At 47.4% G+C, this 14835-nt stretch overlaps 1 protein-coding gene across 1 annotated transcript in view; it reads right to left on the bottom strand.

The window, feature by feature from the left end:
- LOC144125029 (uncharacterized) overlaps positions 1–14835 on the bottom strand; it is a 34822-nt gene that overhangs the window by 1336 nt on the left and 18651 nt on the right. The window contains exons 6-8 of the mRNA XM_077658067.1: positions 8877–8997; positions 4156–4314; positions 2948–3073 (exon numbers count right to left, since the gene is read on the bottom strand). Of these exons, the coding sequence (XP_077514193.1) occupies positions 2948–3073; positions 4156–4314; positions 8877–8997 (406 nt within the window). The remainder of the gene's footprint in view (positions 1–2947; positions 3074–4155; positions 4315–8876; positions 8998–14835) is intronic.

The raw sequence follows: 14835 nt of genomic DNA, 5'->3' as shown, positions 1-14835 counted from the left end.
GCGTGCACTAATTAAAGCCCGAAGCTATTTCCCAATCGAAACTTTATTATCCCTTTATTACGCATTCATCCACAGCCACTTAATCTACGGTATCTCATCTTGAGGTAAGGCCTATCAGATTTATATCTGGCCATTAATAAAACTGCAAAAGCAAGCCATGCGCATCATAACCTGTACCCCTCGAATGTCACCCTCACGCATTTTGTTCACAGAGTTAAACGTTTTACCTATCTCGGCCCTTTATTTTTACAACATTGGTATCCGATTCTTTAAGATTCTTCATCATCAGTTCCCACTAAGCATATCTTCTCCCGGCACGATCATAAGCAACATCGTCACACGTTTTGCGCTAAGTAATAACTTTTTACTTCCTAAGGTCAGAACTAATTACGGGAAACAATGCTTTCATTTTGTAAACTTGGAAGCGCAAAAAACCGGACGACGGACAGAGTAAGGGAACACAAAAAACAGGTTCACGAGCGCTACTCGTTGGTAGTAGCGCTCGTGAACCTGTTTTTTGTGTTCCCTTACTCTGTCCGTCGTCCGGTTTTTTGCGCTTCCAAGTTTACAACATGCATCACCAACTAGCCCGGCAGCTTGCTGTCCTGAAATGCTTTCATTTTTTATCTATGTCAATTTGGAATTCTTTGCAACTTAGACTCCAAACAAACTAATACGCTTTCTTTGTTCAAGGTCAAATTAAAGCTTTTTCTTCTTAATAAGTGATTTTTTCCTTCTTTTTGGTTCTTGATCCTATGTATCAGGGCATCTGTGAGTGTTTTATTGTACATTCTCCTGCATTATATTGTTTGTATTTAAATATTTTGGTACTCATATTACACTATGCATCTATCTATTCATTCTATGTGCCACTAATTAATGTGTTGTATATTTTCTATTTTGTTGCTTATTGAAATTTATTGTCATAAGAGGTCCCGTCTGCGGTCTTCTACCATGGGACCTCTCGCTGTATAGGTTTGTAACTTTCTTTGGATTCAATAATAAACTTTCAACTTCAACCTTCCAACCCCCCACCTACATCCTCAGAGGTTTCCTCTCACCAGAAGCGCACGCAGCACCATCCATCCACCTACATATTGCTGGCGCTTCCTCCCTCCAGAAGACGATGAAGCACCGTAACAAGAAAGCGGCGGCGAAATGAATGAGGCTAGATTGATTCTATTCCGGATGACTCATACCTCTTGAATTCATTTTATTTTTCCCAATTTTTTTTATCTTGATTCAGTCTTCTGCCGTTTCCTTCCCCGCGCAAATGCTTGATTGGCATTCTACCCTATACCTTGGCCAATCCCCCCCACGTGGGTATGCGCCATATTACTTGAGGAGAATAAGAAGAAGAAGAAATGAAGCCTGCATCCACCGTCCACTCATCTACACAATGCTAACGCTTCAATCCGCCAGAAGGCGATGCAACACCTAAACGACGGCTAAATCAGGCCTGCCTCCGCCATGCACCCAAATACACATTGCAGACGCTTCCATCCACCAAAAGGCGATGCAACACCTAAACGACGGCTAAATCAAGCCTGCCTCCGCCATCCACCCAAATACACATTGCAGACGCTTCCATCTACCAGAAGGCGATGCAACACCTAAACGACGGCTAAATCAAGCCTGCCTCCGCAATCCACCCAAATACACACTGCAGACGCTTCCATCCACCTGAAGGCAATGCAACACCTAAACAACGGCTAAATCAAGCCTGCCTCCGCAATCCACCCAAATACACATTACAGACGCTTCCATCCACCAGAAAGCGATGCAACACCTAAACGACGGCTAAATCAAGCCTGCCTCCGCCGTTTACCCAAATACACATTGTAGACGCTTCCATCCACCAGAAGGCGATGCAACACCTAAACGACGGCTAAATCAGGCCTGCCTCCGCCTTGCACCCAAATACACATTGCAGATGCTTCCATCCACCAGAAGGCGATGCAACACCTAAATGAAGGCTAAATCAAGCGTGCCTCCACCATCCACCAAAATACGCATTGCAGACGCTTCCATCTACCAGAAGGCGATGCAACACCTAAATGAAGGCTAAATCAAGCCTGCCTCCGCCATCCACCAAAATACGCATTGCAGACGCTTCCAACCACCAGAAGGCGATGCAGCACCAAAACGAAAAAGCGACGGCGAAATCAATTCTGCATCCACCACCCACTCACCTACACACTGCTGACGCTTCCGCTCGCCAAAATGCGATGCAGCACCTAAACGAAAAAGCGACGATGAAATCAAGCCTGCATTGACCCACCTACACAATTCTGACACTTCCGTCCGCCAGAAAACGATATAGCACCTAAACGGTAAATCGATGACGAAATCAAGCCTGCATCCACTATCGAGCCACCTACACACTGCTGACGCTTCCACCCAGCAGAAGCCGCTGCAGCACCTGAACAAAAAGCGATGGCGAAATCAGTCTTGCATCCGACATCCACTCACCTACATACTCCTAAGGCTTCTGCCCGCCAGAAGGCGATGCAGCACCTAAACGAAAAAGCGACGGCGAAATCAATTCTGCATCCATCATTCACCCACCTACACATTGCTGACGCTTCCGCGCACTAGAAGGCAATGCAGCGCCAAAACAAAAAAGCGACAGCGAAATGAAGCCTACGTCCACCATCTACCCACTTACACATTGCTGACACATCTTCACACCAGAATGTGTTGAGCACCTAAACGAAAAAGCGACGGCGAAATAAAGCCTGCATCCACCATCCAAAACCTACACGTTGTTTATGCTTCCGCCCACTAGAAGGCGATGCCGCACCAAAACGAAACAGCGACGGCGAAATGACGCCTACGTCCACTATTCACCCACTTACACATTGCTGACACTTCCTCCCACCAGAATTTGTTGCAACATCTAAACGAAAATGCGACGGCGAAATCGCAGGACACAGTGTCGCCGTACCTTGAAGTGGAAGGTCTCCTTCGTGTCGAACAGGTAAAGCCGTCCCATCGTTGGTGAGTAGAAGCGGCCAATTATTGTGTTGTTTCCGTACTTGACGTCGAGCGGGTAGTTGCTTTTACTACAAACCTGCACATAGCAAAAAGAAAACAAGATATGATGGCTAATGGCAGCACTCAAACATTTTTCATGCATTAATAACCTTTGACCCACGTTACATGTTAACAGCCACAATCCGCTTTGTGCGGACGCATCTGAGGACGCCAGTGGCTGAATGTGGTGTACAAGTTAACAGAGGACCGCTATACACTGTGACCACTCCGAGATAACCCCCAAAATTACAATTTTTGTAAGCCAGTACAAAGGCAGTAGACTAGCACTCTTTAAGAAGATAACTCGCTCTATGGGCTTAACCGATCTGTCGGCGTATGACCATGTTGTTATTGCATATGCATATGGGCGATGTTCACGATTGAAAGCCAATAAAAGTCCTAAGTTCGTGGTTGTTGTGTTGGGTCTTACGGCGCATAAGCAACTAAGGCTATCAATCCCCAAAACAGGGTTATCAACGTCTATCCGCTGCATAAAAGACCACAAGTCTTCAGTGAGATACAGGCTCTTTAAAACATTCCAAGCTTTGAGAAACCTAATGACTCGCGACCAATCTACAATTTCCTATTCTCCTAAGAGCAAGCTTGGGTGGAAAAGAAGGGGTTGTAAAATGTTGTTAAAGCATTTTTTATTGGTTAGCCATGTTTAGTGCAAGCAGAATTCACATATGGTTAGCTTTGCTCAAGTGTATGCATACTTCTGGCGGAAATTTTCCTTCTTTCAGTAGCAGAAGTTCTGTGCAAGGTGTGTATGTCCAACCAGTCAGCCGTTGCACTGTGCATTACAGAAATGAGCTTTTGACGACGGTCTTCGCAATAGTGTTGTTGGGATACGGGACAGGGCCGAAGTACAGCCGCTTCTTTTACTACTATTCTGCTTACTAGCGCCTATGGTTATCTTGTGTCCTTTCTCGTCTGCGCTCCTTTGACGAAGTCTCTCTACGCAACAAAAAGCATCGATGCATATTTCATCGCAAAAGCGCTCGCTTCGATGGTAGTGTTTGCTAGTAGTCCACGTGTGGTGCCTACTGCACAAAAAGCACACAATGTGCACTTGTCTATTTCAATTCGCGCAGCACCAGCGCAAGCATGCATATGCACCTCTTTCACGGAGACTTCGATGGCGCCACTGTCGCAGGCCGCTCCCTCACGGGTCCTCTCGGGCACCTCGTAAGCCAGCACCGACACGGGGAGCGTCAGTGCTACGGCGCTGAGACGGTGCAAGTACTCCTCCCCTGCCGCGTGGTGGGCCACGTCCAACTGCAGCAGCGAAAATGGTCGAGCACACAACCAAGGTCGAACACATGCACACTGTTCGAGCCGGTTCCTTTCGCGAAGCTAACTTACTATCAGTATGCGCGAACGAATGGAAAGGCGGTGGGAAGATTGATGGGTTGTACTGACGGCACGCTGTTGTCGGTGTGCAAAATTCTGCAAAAACCTGTCTCTCTCTCTCTCTCTCTGTGCGTGCGTGCGTGCGTGCGTGTGTGTGTGTGCGTGTGTGTGTGTGTGTGTGTGTGTGTGTGTGTGTGTGTGCGTGCGTGCGTACGTGCGTCCGTGCGTGCGTGTGTGTGTGTGTGTGTGTGTGTGTGTGTGTGTGTGTGTGTGCGTGCGTGCGTACGTGCGTCCGTGCGTGCGTGTGTGTGTGTGTGTGTGTGTGTGTGTGTGTGTGTGTGTGTGTGTGTGTGTGTGTGTGTGTGTGTGTGCGTGTGTGCGTGTGTGTGTGTGTGTGTGTGTGTGTGTGTGTGTGTGTGTGTGTGTGTGTGTGTGTGTGTGTGTGTGTGTGTGTGTGTGTGTGTGTGTGTGTGTGTGTGTGTGTGTGTGTGTGTGTGTGTGTGTGTGTGTGTGTAAGCACTCATTAGTACCCTTAAATGTTGCCGTGTCCTCATGAAACCTGGCCGGTGGCGGTTAACTTAATGATTAGTCGCGCGAGGCTGTTCAGGAGCAGCAACCTATATCGCACATGTCCCACCGGTGGCAGCACCTGCCATCGCAGGGCAGTGGCGCATCGCTTAACCGCTGCACCACTGCGCCAGAAGTGGTTTGAGGACTCCCAGGGACCTATGAATGTTAAGTAGAGAAAGACCAATTCTGCATAAGTGGGCATTACTCCATTAGTTATCGCGTCATATCCTTAAGGCGGAGCGCTTACCGTGCTACGGAGGTGACTGCCTTCACTAATTTAGAGCGCAGATCAGAAGGGGTGCGGCGCGCGGCGACTGCATTCACAAAGTGGGCGGGCGGGCTTGCGCCTTCTCACGCGTAAAGAGTCTCTGCCGACTTTTTCACCTACGGAGCAATAAAAAGGAACGCACGCAGTAGGGAAGCGACACACTATTCTTAGACGATGGTACTTCAAGTGCTACATAAGTACAGTTTCTGTATAAGAAAAGATGTAATAGCTTTTGAAGAATGATTATATGGAAAAGCTAATACAACTTCCACCATGCTTCATGACATTCCCGCAGTCGCACATCGAACGCAGTGACGCCTTGTTATCCAAATCGAGGCTGATGTTTTAAGCTGCATTCATCAGTTCTTTTAAGTCTGGGTTCGCAGAAACTACATCTATTGTGCGTAATACAAAATAAATAACGACCGGACTAGTTTTCTTGATCTCTCGTCACAAGCTGCTTCCAAACGTATACAACTTGAGTACCAGGAGAATCAAAAACACATCAGACTGCTGCGCCTTCGATGACCATGCTTGGCAGCTGTTCTCTGCATTTTTATTTTTGTCAACGCCTTATGCAGCATAAAAACTTTCCCGCCACTAGCCATGCCTGCGTGCGAGAAGCTTGCGAATCCTGTGCCTGGATTAGCTTATGCCAAATCTGTCATTCTCAGCAAGGTGCAATTTTATTAAAACAGGTGTGAAAAGAACGCTCGTAAAGCTCACGTACTGGTCAAAGAGTGTGTTAACGGAATAATTTTAAGCATAGCTTAGTTTGGGTCAGTTGAAACAGCATTCATTTTTTGGATTAGAGCCACGCTGCTCCCGCACCGTCAAATCAGAGCCTATGCGTTACCGGCATCTGTTTTTTTTTTTTCCTCACAAAATTTTTGAGATGCGTTACATCGTCTCCTTACTTGCTAATATTGTTTATATGTATGTTTTGCATCCGTGTGCTGCTAATATTGTATAATTTTATTATTTTGGTTATGTAACAATGTAAATTCATTCCTGTTTGGGCCAAGCAGTGGCCTGCAGTATTCTGAAATAAATAAATAAATAAATAAAATACATGCGTAGTGGTCCCATGAGCGCGTAGGTTACGAGCCAAATGATGCTTGTAAAAACGCAGTCTGCCCATTTACGCAGCGAACACCACAGATGATGTAGTCAGCAGGGCAGCATACTGATTTATTTCGTCCTGCTTTTCTCCAAGGCTGCTAAATTTTCTAGCCTACAACAGTGTCGTGAAAAGAAAATGGCAGCTGTTCAGTTCCGTTACGCTCAAAAATAGTATCTACAGACTCGGCCAATATAGAGCAACAGGGGACTGGCGCTACACGTTTATGTTTTGTTGATTTTCTTTCTGTGAATGGTTCGTCCGGCGCGTTTTCTTAAACAGCTTATGCACCACCTAACCCAACAACACATTTAACTGCAAACATCCACAATTTTGCACAGAACAATAAGTGAACCCTCACACTCCAATTGACCCGATTTAGCACTGGGCTGTGTTTGGTGTATACCAAAAAACGCAGATGAGTAAAAGACAAAAGCATTGAATGACCTCCACACGACCCGCGAATACAAGATCTATCTGCGAGTTAGCTAGCGTTCAAGTAGCTACAGAATGACAGGAGCTTATAAGGGTCATCAGGCTTGATGCCAAAAACTGGTGTAAGAGCTGGTATATGATCTTATCATCGTCAGCCTGACTGCGGCCACTACAGTACAACGGCCTCTCCCGTATCTCTTCAATTAACGCTGTCCGGTGCCAGCTGTGGTCACCCGATCCCCGCACAGCTCTTGAAGGGACATTGAAATGATTTTGATCGCCACATTGTAGTGCTACAGATCCGTAAAGGTGGTCTCTGCGGGTATTTGAGTCAAATTTGGAAGCTCTACGAGTACCCTATAGAGAAATAATTTTAAAAATCGCTGTCGCAGTAGCTCGCAACTGATTATCGCGACAAACCTCACCGCGCATCCCCTTCCACGATGACGTCATTGCGCAGACGGGGTGAGTTTAAAGGCTGGCCTTCTGCCCACTGACGTCATCGGGGAAGGGGACGCGTGGTGAGGTGTGTCGCCATAATCGGTTGCGAGCTACTGCGACAAATATTTTTTTAAATTATTTCTAAATTATAGGGTCCGCGCAGAGCTTTCAAATCTGACTCGAATACCCACAGAGGCCACCTATAGAGATCTCTTGCACTAGAATAGCCCGATTGAAATCATTTCAGGGTCCCTTTCATCTCATCCTCCTACCTAACCTTCTGCCGGCCCCTGTTACGCTTGCCTTCGCTTGGAATCCATTCCGTTACCTCTAAGGACCATCAGTTATCTTAGGTTAACATTACATGTCCACATTGCATGTCCAACTCATGCCCATTTCTTCCTCTTGATTTCCACTGTGATGTCATTAATTCGCGTTTGTTCCCTGACCCAATCTGGTCTTTTTCTGTCTCTTCATGTTATACCTATCATTTTCTATACCACAGCTAACAGCTAGCTGCACTGTCCTCAATGAAGTTGAGGACAGCCTCCACGTTTCAGCCCCATAGGTAAATAGGTACAACATTTACCGCATAGGTATAACATAGGTATAGCAGCTGTTATGAAGGTTTTTCTTGAGGGATATCAGAAAACTGCCAATCATAACCTAAGAGTACCTGCCTGGTATATCACGCAAGCTGAAATCCGTAGCAAGATTGAAATACAGCTCTTATTCCCGCTAGGCTCTATACTTAACATGACTCCGTTCCCATCTCTCCTGTCCCACCTTCCCTTTCCCATACGCCAAACTGGAGCACTGCCTCAAGGAGTGTCCGGTGGCACTATTCACACAAATCCTCGCTAACCCCGATCCTGGAGTGCTTGGCTAGTCTTGACGCAAACGGAGCACTAGCTGTCCTAAGTGCTCCAAACAGTGGGGATTTTGAACACTTCATATGTGTTTAGTGAAGCGATCTGGTTTACTCTTTATATGCCAGACTGTGAAATTCTTGAGGTTTAAATAATTACACGCATACGTCCAAACTTCTCCACGACGTCATGTTGCATAAATTATGTTAACTAACTAAATTATATAAATTATTTAACTAAGAGGCTTGCCGCCGTAGCTAATTAGAGGTCTTTGGCGTTCTGGCACTTAGCTTGAAGTCGCGGGTTGAATCGCGGCCGCAACTACCGCATTTCGATGAAAGCGAAATGCAGAAGCGTTTCCGCGCTGTGTGATTTGCGTGCACAATAAAAAGCATCAGGTGGTCCAAATCTCACTTAGATGTTTACCTCGAAGTTCTTCCCCTCCGAGGTCCCCTCACAGCCTACATGCAGCTTTGGGAGGTTAACCCACAGATCTAAAGGCTTACTTTGAACAATCGACGGGTTTTTGTGTGCGCTCACTGCTGGACTAATATGACGGTAATGATTCCGTGAGAATGATCACGACCATCACTGTAATCAGTACAGTTAAGTCTACAGGGAAACAAAGGTACGCCATTGCTTTGGAGTAGCCCTCTAATGCACCTGTCTCACCCACGCAATGTCAGTAATTTTTTGACCAACTGTTCTCGCGCTTTGGAAGAAGCAGAGGCAAACGTTTTCGATCGCGCAGCGAAGACACCTTGCTTCAGCGGGCACCACTCACGATGGCCGGCAGGTGGCTTCCCTCCAGTGCTCGCAGGGTGGTGGGCGGAACGACCACCTTTTCGCTGTCCTCGGACACCATCGCGTGCGTGGTCAGGATCATGACGTCGACGGGGAGGGATCTGCGCAACACCGCTCAACGGGATAAGCACCGAAATTTCGAACGCGATGAAACACTGCTTGTACGCAATTTTACGGCAAAACCCTTTTACGGGAGCCCATCTCCAGTGGCCGTGTAACTGAAGCACGTTGCAGCCCATGTAACTAAAGTTGCATCTGTCGTATAAACTCCAAGCCAAGCCAAGATAGATAAACAATACTTGGCTTGGCGCCTAAGTTGATCGGTGCGAAGCCAAGGCTTCAGGTAACCACATGATTTCAGATCATCCAGACGTGGCCCTTATCACGTTTACACCTGACGGCATCGCAAAATTTATCTTTTCATTGGAACTCATGTCATCTGCCGGCGTTGAAGGCATCAACGCAAAGGTTTTGAAAAACATTAAACACGCAACTAGCAAAATTCTAGCACACATTTTCCAGGAGTCTCTGTCAACCGGCACGGTCCCTCAAGACCGGAAAGGGGAGAACATCGTTCCAGTCCCAACAAAGGACCAGATAACACATATCGTTTCAGCTCTCTCATAAGTGTGTGTTCAAAAATCATAGAACATGTTATTTACTCCCACGTCATAAACTTCCTAACACCCATCAGGTTTTTTCAACTTAACCAGACGGTTTTCAGAAAGGCCTGTTTGCGACACACAACTGGCATTGTTTGTGAACGACATTAGTTCCAACTTAGACTTAAATTGTGTAACAAAAGTAAAAACAGCGCTAATTTTTACACAAGCCACACAGAAAGACCAGACAGGACGGGCGCTTAGTCCAGATATGTTTATTGAAAGCCACATGTTGCAAATATATATAGCCCGAAGAAGGTGAACGCGATAAATACGTGATAATGGGTAGTTTTTTCTGAGTGTGCGTGTGTTTTTTGTTGATGGTTTTTTTCCTTACCATGTAAGAAATGCGCATGCGTTCACCTTTTTCGGGCTAAATATATGGAACATGTGGCTTTCAATAAACATAGTTGGACTCAGCGCCCGTCCTGTCTGGTCTTTTGTGTGGTTTGTGTAAAAATTAGCGCTGTTTTTACTTTTGTTGCACAATGTCACACCAATTACCCCGCAAGAGGTACTGTTAATAGACTTAAATATTGCCGTTCATTCACTCTTTTTATATTTCGCAAAAACTTTCGAGAAAAACTAAAAACTTCTGCATTTCATTGGATCAATTTTTTTCTCACTAACCACTTGCAGTTCATGTTAACGATTACTCTTCCAGCTTCGTCCCTGTCGTCTCTGGTGCATACCACAAGGCACCGTACTATACACACATCTTTTTCTCACATATATTAATTACCTACCCAACTGCACCTCTTATGATGTCCGTCTTTTCGCCGAATATTGCGTATTTACTGCCCCATATAGTATAACGCTACTGACAATTTAGCTTTCAGGACGATCTGGCAATAGTCTAGGAATGGTGTCGAAATTGGCTTAATGTTAACGTTAACAAAACAGCTCTGATTACGTTCATCAGACGTCCGTACTATATTTTCCGCAACTGCTAATTGACCGGGTCAGCTGTCTCTTCAGTCTCCTCTTACAAATATTTAGGCGTCCACATTTCCAGCGATCTCAAATAGTTTTCTCACATTATAAATGTTACTAGCGATGCTAACTGCACTCTTGGCTACATTGGACGTAACATAACTCATACGCCTTCTCACGTAAAACAACTATCATACGCAACCCTTTGGAAGCCAAGCCAAAACTGGAATTGACATGCACATTATGAGACCTGCATTACCATAGCCTAATCGCTACCATCCAATCAATTAAAAACCGTGCTTCCAGATTTATTTTCTCTCCTTACTTCTGCGCTACAGTGTTAATAATCTAAAAATTAAAGCTGGTCTTCCAAGCCTACAAGTGGGCCGGAAAATACCTACACTCTGTCTGCTTCAGAAATGTTATCATGCCTTATCACCTAGCAGTACATTCATTGTGCCAATTCATTGGACCACCAGCCGTGTCACCTACACCATGGCCGTTTATCCGTCGCATGCCCCAATAGCGAGACATCTCAACTCCTTTTTCGTAAGCACTGCCATCGACTGGCATGATCATCCCGCAGACAGCATCTTTCACTATAACCAACTTTGAAACCACCATGGAACGACTTTTCTGTTAATTCATGTCTAGTCCCCCTCATGTAAAACCCCGCCCTCGTGGGGTCTTTGAGGTATTGAAAACAAAAAAGCCAAGCCACGAGAAAGAAAAGAGAGGAAGAGGAGACGAAAGGAGAAGAAAATTAAGAATGATAGAAGCCAAGAGAGAGAATCGAAAAAAAAAGATCAGGAAGGAGGAGTAGGAAAAACTTCAAAGTCCAGGAGCCCTCTGGCCGCTCCCTCCAGCGGGACCCGCGCGATCAGTGGCTCTATTCGATTTACCGCGCTCGGGCAGCCCGCTGGCTGCCGGAAAGTTCGCCCCTGACAGCAAAGCGTCTCACGGTCACATGGGCTGGCGGCCACTGGAACCAGCAGGCCGGCAATCAGGCCGGCAAGCCAGTCACGGATCACGGAGGGCAGATGCCCTCATAGCTTCGCGTTCTGCTGCGTCTCATTGCTACGCGCGCGTACGGCAGAAATAGGCTGCTTGAGATCGAAAAGAAGACCTGAAGTTAACGAGGGCTGCCACAGACTGCAGAACAAACAGATTATCGTGCTCGCACCCGTACACATTGGTGACGACAATGCGAGCGTGTGCCTTCGGTGCACAGTGTGCTGTGTAAGCTTCGAGAAATCCTCAAAAGCATGTGAGCGTGGACACCGTAGTCACCGACTCAAAGTCAGCCTACGGAAGATTCCGCAGGGGGGTAATCTCTTCCGCGGTCCGAGCCATTCTATCCAAGTGAAGAGCCATAGAGCTCGTGTAGGTCCCGGCTCACTCGCAGGTAGCAGGCAACATCATCCCCGACTACTATGCCCGAGAAATGTCAATCCGGGCCCCGCACGAGCCGGAAGAGCTACCGCACCCGGTTACCAGCTTTCGGAACATTACCCGGATGTACAGCGAGGAAAGGTGCAGACTGCCCGAAACGAACCCCAAACTCACCACGCAACAACAGACGATCCTGCGTCAAGCACAGGCGGGATCGCTAGCGCATCCAGTACTGTTGAACCGCATGTACCCTGAACACGATGCGCTCTGTCCTTTTTGCAAACGAGAAAAGGGCACCCTGCCGCACGTCTTGGCAGAGTGCACAAAACTCAAGGCCCCCTCTCCTCCCCTTCCCGCCAACACCCCCAATCCCCAACCCCTTGAGCGATGGGAGACCTTGTTATCCAGCCCCGCCCTACCGATTCAGCTCGCACTGACGCACAGGGGCCAGGAGCTGCTGAGAACATATGGGTCCCGTAACTAGGGAACCACCTCGTCTGGTGCCTGCGTCCACCACCGATTTATTTCGGGCCCAATAAATGTTGTTTCATCATCAAGTAAGTATGACTGACGTATGACTGCAGACGATCGACCCTGCATGGTGATTGACTCTGTTGTGGTCGTTGCGATTTTTACGTTCGTGTACTGCTTCTTGCGGGCTGTAATCACCAAAGAATCGGGATACGTTCCGTTCAACTGTAGTCTGTCAGCCGCCGGCTTTTGCTGCCGGCAAGGAATGCACTCATAATATCGACAAAAGCGATCAGCTGACTGAATGTTCATCTAAAACAAGCGGGTAACCTGTACAAATTTAGCTGCGCATTGTATCTGTAATGCTACAGCTTTACCGCAGAGGACTGGCACTCGAATGAAAGGCGCTACAATCCGGCCTTGCGTGTCGGCGCCTCACGTACCACGTGTGCATGCATGATGATCCGCGCTGTGAAATTCTTTTTCCTCTTTAATGAGCCAAATGTGAGGAGATTTATGAGTACGGTTCTCCTCGATATTTTAAGCATTTGTGGCAGAAGGACCGAGCATCAACTCGCACAACAGATGGCGACGACAGAATCAGCACTAGCTAGATCGGCTGTCATAATTATGCGATATTACTATGTGACCACATATAAGCACGCGCAGAGATGCATCGAGCAGTGTGCTCGTGAAGGCTTTTAATAAAGGACATGTTTCAATCAATCAAGCGTTTCTCAAACCATATCCGCCTATTCATTCCGCAGAACCAAATGAAGACCATACGCTCTAGTATCGCGCTCAACTAACACCTCGCTAAACACGTTCAGCACAGGCATGTATGCGCGCTTCTGAGCGCGTATTTGGAGCGGGAATCTGCGGCCGCTCTCGCGAAAGGCCTCGAACACCATCGCAATATCACCCGGGGGCAAAAATTAAGAGCCGAAATATTTGATGAATCAGAACTATGCCACCGTAATATGAAGCGAGCCTTTGTGCTTGCTAGGTGGTGAGATGATCGAACTGCGATCACACGCACGTACACAAAACAAATATACAAGCAGCGAGAACTACTGCAAAAGGCACCATTGCAGGCGACACACACGCGCGAAGAACCGCGGTCCTTCTGGTTCATATAAAAATGGTCGCCTGCGCTTACCGCTACCGTACCACCTCTCCGTCGTCTGCTAGTTGCCCGAGTGCTGCCAGCACAAAATCGTCCTGGCGAGTACGGCTGCCCGTTGGCAGCCCGAAACCGCCCAGAGAAAAACTAACGCATTCTGGGCAGCCACCGGAAGCGAGCGGAGCAGCCCGAGAAAATCGAACGCCTGGCTCCGCGCTCTGGAGCAGCCCGCGGGCAGCCAGAGGCGGATAATCGAAGAGGCCCAGTCGTAGCTGGTCGTCGGGCTGTGTGGTCCGAAGAGCGGCCTCGCCTGAAGGGGGCGGGGCTGTGGATAGAGGGAGCGCAGAGAGGATATGGGCATTCCAGGGGCAATGGTAGAGAGTGAGTGGGGTAGTGTCACAAGTGGTGCAGTGGGGCCAAAAGAGGGCAGAGTGAAATATATGGGTAAAGTGAGGGGATGGGAAGATGTCTGGAGTTGTCGCCAGTATGTGCTCAGGATGTAATAGGACGTGCAATGTGGTGGTGAGAATATGGCGCAAGAACGACAGCAGTGGCGGACAGCAGTATGCTTTTCGAGGGGTTCGATGAGGTTGCCTGTGTTGTGGTTGGGGGGGGGGGGGCATCCGCCGGCGCCAGGAAGCTGTTTTCGGGAAAAGGCAACGAGATGAAGAAAAAATGACGGTCCATTTGCGTAGTTGGGCCAAATACGAATTAGGTGTGCTAGCAGTTCGGTTTTCACTTCGGTTCTGTGCTCGAATCCATTGTCCACGGATGGAAGTTGCTCGGATAGCGATAATGGTTTAATGTCCATGTATGTGGAATCCGTCATTCTCTACTTAGCATTCATATATGCCAGGGTGTCCCCATGCCACTCCCAGCGCAGCGGTTAAGTGAAGCGCCACTGCCCAGCTATGGCAGGTGTGGCCATAGTTGGGGCTTGTGAGACGAAGGTTGCTATTCCCTAGCAATCACTCGCGAGCAGTCATTAACAGACAGGCATACGGGTCGTTGCTTAAACGTCCGCCTTGTGGAAACCAACAAATTTTGTACAGTGGTGAGGTATCAAACCTACCTATTCATTGCGACATTCATTGTGGACAAATAAATCACACATGTAACCTTTTGTTCCAAGAAACATCAGTCATTTTCACACATATCGATCAGACTGAAAGAGAAATAGTCAAGGCTTACCATATTGGTAAGGCTGGTTTTTGTGTCAGCAAACCGTCATTATCACTTGACAAACGTGAAATAAATTTTTTTGCTGGTGCCTTTGCGGAGCTGCAGGTATTCATCAGTATTGATAAGATCGGTTGTTTTCTTTGTATTTGAAGGAACGGTATAAATGCATGCAAGTG

Source organism: Amblyomma americanum, chromosome 1 (assembly GCF_052857255.1).
Source record: "Amblyomma americanum isolate KBUSLIRL-KWMA chromosome 1, ASM5285725v1, whole genome shotgun sequence".
NCBI lineage: Eukaryota > Metazoa > Arthropoda > Arachnida > Ixodida > Ixodidae > Amblyomma > Amblyomma americanum.
Note: the sequence above shows the minus strand (reverse complement) of the source record. Positions and strands in the feature narration are given on the sequence as shown.